This window comes from Silene latifolia, chromosome 2 (assembly GCF_048544455.1).
Source record: "Silene latifolia isolate original U9 population chromosome 2, ASM4854445v1, whole genome shotgun sequence".
NCBI classification, from domain to species: Eukaryota; Viridiplantae; Streptophyta; class Magnoliopsida; order Caryophyllales; family Caryophyllaceae; genus Silene; species Silene latifolia.
In genome coordinates this window covers 190,405,974-190,416,629 of record NC_133527.1, presented here as the reverse complement: position 1 = coordinate 190,416,629, position 10,656 = coordinate 190,405,974, and the positions used below count along the sequence as shown (strand labels likewise).

The 10,656-nt window shown below is 38.7% G+C and overlaps 2 protein-coding genes across 3 annotated transcripts; both read right to left on the bottom strand.

The window, feature by feature from the left end:
* Nucleotides 1-514: 514 nt before the first annotated feature.
* On the bottom strand, nucleotides 515-3,685 carry LOC141644005 (F-box/FBD/LRR-repeat protein At1g13570-like). Its single transcript, XM_074453419.1, has 4 exons — nucleotides 3,286-3,685; nucleotides 1,815-2,655; nucleotides 1,355-1,504; nucleotides 515-1,120 (listed from the first exon to the last, which is right to left on the bottom strand). Exons 2-4 carry the CDS (start codon nucleotides 2,646-2,648, stop codon nucleotides 716-718), a joined length of 1,389 nt encoding a protein of 462 aa, XP_074309520.1. The 5' UTR covers nucleotides 2,649-2,655; nucleotides 3,286-3,685; the 3' UTR covers nucleotides 515-715.
* A 1,421-nt stretch (nucleotides 3,686-5,106) lies between these two features.
* On the bottom strand, nucleotides 5,107-10,296 carry LOC141631980 (F-box/FBD/LRR-repeat protein At1g13570-like). Of its 2 annotated transcripts, XM_074444585.1 has the most exons (4): nucleotides 10,138-10,296; nucleotides 5,994-6,837; nucleotides 5,686-5,835; nucleotides 5,107-5,583 (listed from the first exon to the last, which is right to left on the bottom strand). In XM_074444585.1, exons 2-4 carry the CDS (start codon nucleotides 6,828-6,830, stop codon nucleotides 5,221-5,223), a joined length of 1,350 nt encoding a protein of 449 aa, XP_074300686.1. In that variant the 5' UTR covers nucleotides 6,831-6,837; nucleotides 10,138-10,296; the 3' UTR covers nucleotides 5,107-5,220. The 2 variants fall into 2 exon arrangements, with proteins under 2 accessions (XP_074300686.1, XP_074300682.1); XM_074444581.1 differs by lacking the exon at nucleotides 10,138-10,296 and having other exon boundaries at nucleotides 5,994-6,911.
* Nucleotides 10,297-10,656: the final 360 nt, after the last annotated feature.

The window sequence follows — 10,656 nt, the reverse complement described above, 5'->3', positions numbered from 1 at the left end:
TTTTAAAGCGAGAGCTTCAGCAACAAAAATACTATTAGATCCGCACTTTTTTGCTCCTAGCAAAACGACTCTACCATTATGATCTCTTATAGAATATCTTAGAGCAGCTTTATTACCATCTATTTTTGATCCGTCAAAATTTAACTTTAGAAACCCATTTTTAGGTTTCTCCCACCAAATTTCTTCCTTGCCAGTAGTATTTCTAACTGACACGTCTTTATCAGAATTGTTAAAATCCTAATGTCTAATCTCATTCCAAATCTTGATGCTATTCTTACATAAAAGGACAAGTTTGCTAATATTAACATGAACATCATTAAAAATAATGTCATTTCTGTGAAATCATGCATTCCACCAAATAAATAAAATCTTAATGAAATCGGCTTTTGGAATTAAAATTTTAAGATGATTGAGTTTCTCTATAAAGCTATTTATATCACTTTGCCCAAACCTATTTATATCGCCATTTCCTATCTCATAAGTCATAAGTCATAACCAATAACCAGCCCTGTGGTTTAGAAATATCCGAGCAAAATTATAATCGTAAAACTACATTACACAAGTATTAAGTTAAATCACAATTTTGTTACTCAGGTATACATGTAAATAGAATTCTTCAGTAAGGACCACAATATAAGATACTCACCCTGTTTAAACAAAAAGAGCAGCTAAGATCAATGACGAAGATAGACAGCAATCTCAGATTCTTCAACGGTCAATATGAGGTGGAACTATCTGTCTCGGAACTACCAGAGTCATCAGAGGATGAATCCTCAGAGTCCTCAAAATCCACAGAATCCTCAGTATACATAGAATCACTGCTATCAGAATGATCAGGACCAGTGGAGTCAGGCCAGTTGACTTTCAAATTCTGTGACGCTCTACGAAAATGAAACAACTGATGCATCATGTTCGGACTAAAAATAGTCTTGATGTTCCCAGTGGATGTAGTAAGTGATAACTTTTTCAAGATAGGGGAGCTTTCGAGCAAGAACTCAATCAATTTCAGTTCCATATTAGAGCCTCTACAAATGTCAACATCTGCATAACAGAGACGGTGCAGAACAGAGCTCGGGTTGTAATCTAACACATGGGACGTCTTATGTTTGCTCGTACTAACCTAAGAAAAAGAGCATACTGACATTAGCGTGGATTCTAACAAGAAAAAAAATCTACATCATTAAAAGTGTCTTTAGCAAGAAATAATTACATCACACTGATTATGCCCGGATTTGTCACCGGGCAAACCGTACAAATTAAAGGTGGTTTCAATGATTTTTAGGTTAAGAACCAAGGTACTTATTAACATTCAGTCACTTGCACATAATTGCCATCACATAAGGGAGATGCTTACCGAGATGTTGAGCCTTTCAACGACAGGACAGGCTTGGATGATGCTTATAATTGAGCGAAAATCATCCACGTCATTCAAATGGATAAATAATAAATCAAGCTTTCTCAGATTCTCAAAACTTGAAGGCAGCAAGGACTCCTTACATAATACCTGCATTAAAAAATTAGGTACAACAGCTTAAAGGTTCTGCAAATGACGAGGGGTACGCAGCCTCAGGTGTTAGCAACACAGAGAGGATGGTTCAGAGTGAACCATAATGAAAATTGCGTTGAGGATTGTATCAAAATGCCAGCTACTTCTAAATAAAAAAAAACAAAAAGAAGTGCCGCTACTTCAAATTAAAAATAGTGAGCACTTGGCTCTGGAGTATATGAGAACTATTGTTTCAACTTTCAAGCAGCGGGATCAAAAAAATAAAACTGCACGTAAGAGCAATTTGTTTAAGGCACCACATCCTCACCTTGACAAAGTGACCTCTGAATACAAGTTTTTGCAGCTTAGACGAACTTGCCAGAGCCTGGATCAGAACACGTAAACTGGCCTTATGACAGACATCCACACATTTCTGTAAACCCAAAACTGCTGACAACAATTTTTCAGCGTTTGTCACATCAAGTGATATATATGTGCCATCCACGATCAAGCGACTAAGTTTAGGAGCATCTATAGTAACATGCTCCATACCAATGAAGTTCGTTAACCTTAATTCTTGCAGAAGTGGACAACCATGAATAAGATATTTGAATGCCTTCTCAGTAAGGGTGGTTTTATCAAGCTCGAGACGCGTCATTTTTCTAAAACCCCCACAATTATGAGGATGATTAATCATAAAAGAACGAAGCTTCAGTTTTTCAAGGTTGCCACAAGAGAAAATGTGACTGCTTAACTTAATAGGCTTCTTGTACTCATTTTGAATGCAAATGTCTGAAACACCAGTTCTCGACAAGTAGCATATCCATTGATCTATATCCGGACAGAATTTGAGACAGGGTATGTCCAAGTGGAACCTAAGAAGGTGACCCAAATGATGAAAGAGAATTTTGCTCACAATGCAGGAAAATTCACGGGTGTCACGTATTTTATCCTTCAGGACCCGCTTGAAAAATGGAGCATCCAATACCAGTTTCTGTTTTGACCTCCAAATTTCAAGCCAATTGCGCGAGAGAACAGACATTTTTGCAGCATCACAAAGGGGCAACTGCTCCACTATAATATCGATTACATTTCTAGGCAACTCAGTAATCAAATCTGAAGGAACATTAACTGTCCTTCTTCTCTTACATGTTTCGGTCATTGTACGCCTGAGAAAGCGGAACAATCAGATGTCACACTAAAAATAATGACGAACATCTAATGTCTAATTAATAAACAAATTCACCAGAACAACCTCGTGTCCACATCTTTTCGACCCTGTTCTTTTGGATTTAGTTTTAGTTCGGCTCATTTTCGTCTGGTAATTCACTAAAGTTCAGTTCATGCGATTTCAGTCAAAAAGAAAGCGTCCGGGTACGACAACCTCATGTGCACATCTTTTTGACCCTGTTCTTTTGGATTTAGTTTTAGTTCGGCTCATTTTCGTCCGGTAATTCACTAAAGTTCAGTTCAGGCGATTTCAGTCCAAAAGAAAGCGTCCGGGTACGATGTATCTTACACGATTAAGGTAGCAGCAAAAAATTGATCAATTTAACTCAGAAATCGAAATTGACACCGTACTCATCACACTGAACAATCAACAAAAGAAATTCTCCGTATTAACAAGCTATAAAATGGCGAAATTAAAATATCAGTCACAAAAAAATATAAAAGGTAAACAAATTATCGGGACGGAACGAGTATATAACTTGAAATAAAATAAACACGATTACTTGAGCATTAGATTAAAGCATAATCTCAAACACAAATCAATAGGTAATAATTGTACTGAAGTTTACCTGGAAGTTGAATCAAAGTTACGGAGAATTTTACCGGACGGTAAATGTGAAGAAAGATGAAATGTTGAAATTAAAACCCTAAAATATTTGCCCCCAAATCGCGGCCCTGGGGATCTGTTAATCTGCAATTGAATCGTGTACAAGAAATTGAGACTGCGGTTTAGGAATAATGGGTCAGCTAAATGATTTGACCCGACTGGGTTCGGGTCGAAATGGACAAATTTTGAGTTGGTTTGACTGTTTGAGATCTGAAATAACCTGAGGAGGCTTAAGTTTTGTGTACTTGAATTGAACTGACCCGTTAGCACTCAATGAATCGACATCAGTACTTTTGAAATATAGAGGTGTCAAATTGGATCACTCGGGTTAGTTTTGAGGCGGATCAAAGCGTCCAAAATTTAATTTTTTTAATCGTACAAGTTAGGAAATGAACTTGACTACTTGCGATTCACATCAACTACAACTTTAATTGATAAATTGTACTCCCTCGGTTAATTGTTGTCCTTTCGTTTTGGCACAAAGACCAAGAAAAGATGAGAGGATTAATAACAAAATGACAAGTGGAACAAACTGAATGAGAATGATTAAATTACTCTTCAAATTCATTCTTAAAATAGAAATGACAACAAATGACCGAGACACCGCAATATGAAAAAGGACAACAAATGACCGCGACAGAGGGAGTAACAGGGTAAAAAGCTAAGAAAATTGAACTCTTACACTTTGGTTTACGACTTTACTCCTTGTTCGGGTCATTTATTTATCTTTGGCACAGATATTAAGGAAAGAAAAGGGGCCATTTGGGAGTAGTATTGTTAGGTGACAACTGACAAGTGAACAATAGTTTATGTGGATGACACAAATTACGCTTCAAAAATATTTACAATATAGAAAGATAAACAAATAATCAAACATCATTAAACAGTATAGGTAAACTAATGATCAGGAGTCGAGACGGAACGAGTAGAATTTTACATATATAGTTAGGGTTATGCACCGGTCCAAGACCGGAATGGAAGCGAAAAGTCGACAAAAATCCCATACCGGGACTGGATTGGACCGGAATTTTTCTTTACATACCCACTTTTTTAAATTCCGATCCAAAAAACTGGTCGGTTAAACTGGATCGAACTGGATTAAGTAGGTCTACAGTATTTTTTCAAATCATATTTTATAAGAAAAGGCAAATAATAATAAATCCGGGCTTTGAGGTCCAGAACAGAACAAACCGGAAACCAGAATCTTAAAAAATGTTAGACAGGTAACCGACCGAAAATATTAACTCCAGTTCCAGTTCAATACATTCTTGTCTGAAGTTTGAACCGGTCCATTATTTTCTGGTCCGGACCGAATTTTGCCCGCCCCGACCTATAATGATCATTCTGATCAAGTCAATTTCCCTTGTGTATAACATAGAAAAGGGTCTGTGATGACTTTACCAACTTCTAAGTGGCGAAGTTTTAACCAACACAATGGGATTTGGTTCCACTGTAAAAACGGGGAATTGAAAATTCACATTCTTCGGAGAGAATTGTGTTAAATTGCTCAAAACTTGATTTGTCTTTTCCATATATTGCCAACATGGAGTAATTTGATTACCCAAGTAACTGAAAACTCTCGCGTTAGTTAAATTCTTAAATGAACGAAACAAATTTTCGAAAATTCATAGAAAATTGTATAATTCATGTGTGCTTCAAAATCAAAATCATCGACAACCAAATGACACCTTAAGTAAACGAGAAATGTGACCGTTTTTGCCAAATCTCACCCCAAAGGCCCCAACCCATTTATATCGCCATTTCTTATCTGAAAACTCAAAAACCATAATCACACCTGTGGTTTACAAATATCTGAGCAAAAATATTTACAGTATTCACCCTGGACAGCTTATAAGACCGAAGACAAAGACAAACGGCAATATCAGATTCTTCACAGTCAATCTGACTCGGACATATAATAAGAGTCAGCAGAGGAGATCGAATGGTCAGAATAGCCGCTACAGTAATGATAAGAACTAGGGAGGTCAGGGCAGCTAATTTCCAAATTTGGTGACGCTCTACGAAAATGAATCAGCTGACTTGTCGTCTCCGGTCTAAAAACACCCCTGATATCCTTAGCGGATGTAGTCAGTGATAACTTCTTCAAGATAGGTGAGCATTCGAGCAAGAATTCAATCAATTTCAACTCCTTATTAGAACCTCTACAAATGTCAACATCTGCGTAACAGAGACGGTGCAGAACAGCGCTGGGATTGTACTCGAACTCATCGGACCACGTCTTACGTTTGCTCGTACTAACCTAAAAAAAAAACATACAATATCTCAAATGTCAAAATGAATATTGAATATTAAGACTCAGTCAGTTGCACATAATTGACATCATATAAGCGGAGGTACTTACCGAGATGTTGAGCCTTTCAACGGCAGGGCAGGCTTGGATGATGCTTATAATTGAATCAAATTCATCCGCCTTATTCAAATGAATGGATTTTAATTCAAGCCATCTCAGATTCTCAAAAGTTGAAGGCAGCAACTTCTCCTTATATAATACCTGCATAAGAAAAATAAAAAAATAAAAAAATAGATACAACAACATTGCATCAGAGTAACATCTAACAGCACAGCTCACGTGCGTTATATACAGCAAGAGTGGTAACGGAAATCGCGTTAGGAAAAAAGAAACAATTTGTACAAGGTACGACACCTCACCTGGACAAAGTGACCTCTGAATACAAGCTTTTGCAGCTTATGCGAACTTGCGAGAGTCTGGATCAGGACACCTAAACTGGTCTTATGAGAAAAATCCACATATCTGTGTAAACCAAAATCAGCTGACACCAATTTTTCAGCGTTTCTCACATCAAGTGATATAAATGTGCCATCCACAATCAAATGAGTAAGATGAGGAGCGTCTATAGAAATGTGCTCCATACCAATGAAGTCCGTTAATCTTAATTCTTGCAGAAGTGGGCAACTACGAATAAGATATTTGAACGCTTTTTCAGTAAGCGTGGTTTCATCAAGGTCAAGGTGCGTCATCTTTTTAAAACACATACAATTACCAGGAGGATCAAAATTAATTATAAAATAGTGAAGCTTCAGTTTTTCAAGATTGCCACAAGAGAAAATGTGTCGGTTTAAGATAAGAGGATTCCTGTAGTCATTATCAATGGAGATGTCTGATACACCAGTTCTTGACAAGTAGCATATCCATTGATCAACATCAGGACGGGAATTAAGAGAGGGTATCTCCAAGTGGAATCTAAACAGATGACCCGAATGCTTAAAGAGAATTTTGCTCACAAGACAGGAATATTCCTCAGTGTCGCGTAAATCTTGAAGGACCCAAGAGAAAAATCCAACATCAAATTCCAGCGTCTGTCTTGACTTCCAAATGTCAAGCCACTTGCTTGACAGAACAGACAATCTTGCTGCAGTACGAAGGGGTAAACGGTCGACTATGACATCGATTACATGTCTAGGCACCTCGGCAAACAAATCTAAAGGAACATCAACGGTCTTTGCTCTTTTAGATGTTGAGGCCATTCCAAGCCTAAGAAAGCGGAGCAATCAGATACCACACTAAAATTAATCACGAATCAGTATTATATCGCATTCTTAAGTCGTTGTTCACACCAACATCAGCTTGAACCCTAATATACTCATTAGAGCAAATATAAATACTACCTCCGTTCTAGCAAACGAATCATTTGTTTACTTTTTATTAAAATACCTCTAACCAGTGGTGAAGCCAGAATTGAACCCAGCAGGGGCGAAAAATTTCGGGGGGTGGTATAAGGGGGTTTGAAAAAAATCGAAAATTTTAACTAAAACTTTTACGATTTTCATCCGCCAGCGGAGCGAGCGCCCCTGCTAGCCCCCTAGCTCCACCAATGCCCCTAACGATGAATATAAAGGCGGAAACAGTAACAACTAACCATGATTATATGCCATGTGGCAAACGGTTAATGTTATTGTTGTCCTATTATGTCTTTTCGACCTGTTCTCTTGAATTTAATTTCAGTTAAATAATTCACTAAAGTCTATGTTGACATGATAGTGGGTTGTTGACAATGGGTCCCTCCATTTTTGGAGTAAAGTAAGTTTGTCAACAAATTTGTAGTAACTTACGGAAAGTAGTATGGAATGAAGAAAGTGGTGGGCGCCCAGCATGAAGAAAATGGTGCTCCTTGTGAGTACGAGTTCTCCTATAAAAGGAGATGAAGTGCTCAGTTCTTATGCATCCCTCAATCATCATAAGTGAGTTATAAGCGTAATAATAAGAGTAGTCTTTAAGTCTCTTGTGTATATTACTCTTATTGTAATCTCTGAGTGTGATCAATAAAATCCTAGTGAAACCGCAGTGAGGACGTAGCCAATTTGGTGAACCTCGTTATATTTGTGTCCCTGTTATTCTTGTCTTTATTATTGTGTGTGTGGTCAAATATATTACCCTACGAAAATCCCCTACAAATCGGTATCGAGCCGGTTGGGCGAGTAAGGGTGAGGGAGAGTGAACCACAAAAAAATTCGCAATAATGGAAGGAGGTAAAATCATGTTCGATAAATTCGACGGGAATGATTTTGCTTTCGGAAAATGCGATAATCGATTATTTGTATTCGAAGAATATGCATCTTCCATTGGAAGGCTCTAAGCCGGATTCCATGGAGAAGGCCGAGTGGGAAAAATTGGATAGGCAGCGCTAGGTGTGGTCCTATTGACGCCGCGAAACGTTGCATTTAATGTGATGAATGCGACAACGACGTTGACCCGATGAATGCGCTACGGAGAACATGTATGAAAAACCATCTGCTACAAATAAGGTATTCCTTATGCGTAGACTGTTTGGTTTACAGATGCATGAAGGAACCACAATGGCTGATCATATTAATGATTATAATGTGATCACGAGGCAACTTAGTTCGGTAAAAATAGATTTTGATGACGAGATAAAAGCCTTAATTTTGTTATCCTCGTTACCTAGTAGTTGGGATACTACACACCGCAATTAGTAGTTCGCAAGGACAAGAGAAGCTCAAGTTTGACGAGGTACGAGATCTAATTCTAAGCGAAAGTATTCGCAAGAAGGAATTAGGTGAACCTCCTGAGTCAATGATGGGAGTGGTTTAGTTGCGAGGGGTAGAGGGAGGAAAAATTATAGAGGTGGTCATCATGGGAGATCTAAGTCACGAGTGAAAGGTGGCCCGACTTGTTGGAATTGTGGTGAGAGTGGACATGTCGGGAGGGATTGTGTGAATCCTAGGAAAACCGAGAGCAACGTAATTATGAGGATGGTAGTACGGCGATAGGCGTTGAGAGTGAGGGTGATCTTTTGGTCGTGAGTGTCGAAGATTCGATGGAGTCTTGGGTGTTAGACTGCGGTGTGTCATTTCACGCTACCCCATGTAAAAATTCCTTTCATAAATTTATTGGTGGAAGGTGTGGTACCGCTTACCTGGCGAATGGTAAGGCTATGCCAATTATGGGAAGAGGTGATGTGAAAATCCTGACCCCGACTGGGAGTAGGTGGGAGCTTACAGATGTCATGTTCATCCCGAACTTGAAAAAGAAATTGATATCTCGTTGGAAAGCTCGATGAAGCGTGCTACAAGGTTGTCTTTGAGGGGAGTTCCTGGAAAATAGTCAAGGAAGCTATGGTACTAGCTCGTGGGACTAAGAGTGGAACTTTGTACACCACTGCAGGGTGTTGCGACACGAGTAGAGTAGCTGCTGGAGGGATGAAGTCTAAAATTGTTTCACGAGACTTGTCGCGGGATCCGAAAACTATGCATAGCGGGCCTTACACTAAGCACCGTGTGAGTAAAGCCGGTGGCTTGAAGGCAGAAGGTGGTCCGAGAACGCACAAGGTGAAACTGGCACGCTGGGATGTGTGCGGAAATTCAAGTAGTTCCAAGGAGGCACGAAAGGGTGTTTCGTTCAGGTGGGAGTGCACGCCCCGAGGAGCGATGGGTGAAACCCGACATGTATGGTTGCCGTTGGGAACAGACTTGGATGATAATGGGTCGAGGTTGGACTGTACCTCGATTGGGCTCTTGCAGTCGGCATGAGCAAAGACGCGGTTGTATTAGGTGGATCAGGTAAATGAGGTGTTTTCGTGGTACCTCCAAAAGTGTCGGGAGGTGGGAGATTTGTTGACATGATAGTGGGTTGTTGACAATGGGTCCCTCCATTTTTGGAGTAAAGTAAGTTTGTCAACAAATTTGTAGTAACTTACGGAAAGTAGTATGGAATGAAGAAAGTGGTGGGCGCCCAGCATGAAGAAAATGGTGCTCCTTGTGAGTACGAGTTCTCCTATAAAAGGAGATGAAGTGCTCAGTTCTTATGCATCCCTCAATCATCATAAGTGAGTTATAAGCGTAATAATAAGAGTAGTCTTTAAGTCTCTTGTGTATATTACTCTTATTGTAATCTCTGAGTGTGATCAATAAAATCCTAGTGAAACCGCAGTGAGGACGTAGCCAATTTGGTGAACCTCGTTATATTTGTGTCCCTGTTATTCTTGTCTTTATTATTGTGTGTGTGGTCAAATATATTACCCTACGAAAATCCCCTACAGTCTAGTTCACAACTTCACACGATTTGAGTCCAAAAGAACGCGTATACGTACGTCTGTGGTACGATGTATCTAACGCGACTCTAAAGTAGCATGTTAAAATTGATCAATTTAACCCAAGAAATCAAAATTGACGCCACAATCAACAATCAACAAAAAAGAAATTAAATTAAAGATGATTTAAAGCATAATCGGAAACAGCAATCGACATATTATTATACAATTCGAGTCACAGAATTACTGATTACGATGGTAAAAAAGGGTGAACAAAAGTTTACCTGAAAGATAATCAATTGAAGAGACTTTTGACAGAGGGTGAATGTTGGGAAAGGTAAAAAGTTGAAAAGATTAGGTAAAATTTAGACGAGAAGAACGAATTCGCAATAAAACCCTAGGATATTTATCCCTCATTAGTAAATTAAGGAATCTGTTAATCTGCAATTATCAGAGGCGTGTATGCAAGTAATTTATTTTGGCTGCGGATTTGAACCGATTCTGTCTATAACTATTAAAAACTGAACAAATTTGGAAATAGATTCGAAACTTGAAATACCGCGATTAGATGTGATTGGGTATTATTGTATTTTTTTTTTCTTTTTTGGTAAAATTTAACGATAGATTGGGTAAAGGTAAGCGAAGTAGATCTGATAAAACCAACTCGACCCGATTGATCTGATTTGAAAAGGCTGATTCGAGACTCAAAATTGATTGAACTATAATCCCCGAATTTTATCGAAATCTGAATTGACCAGATTCGCCCCGAACATGACCCGAGCACTGTTGATCCAGAACTGTCT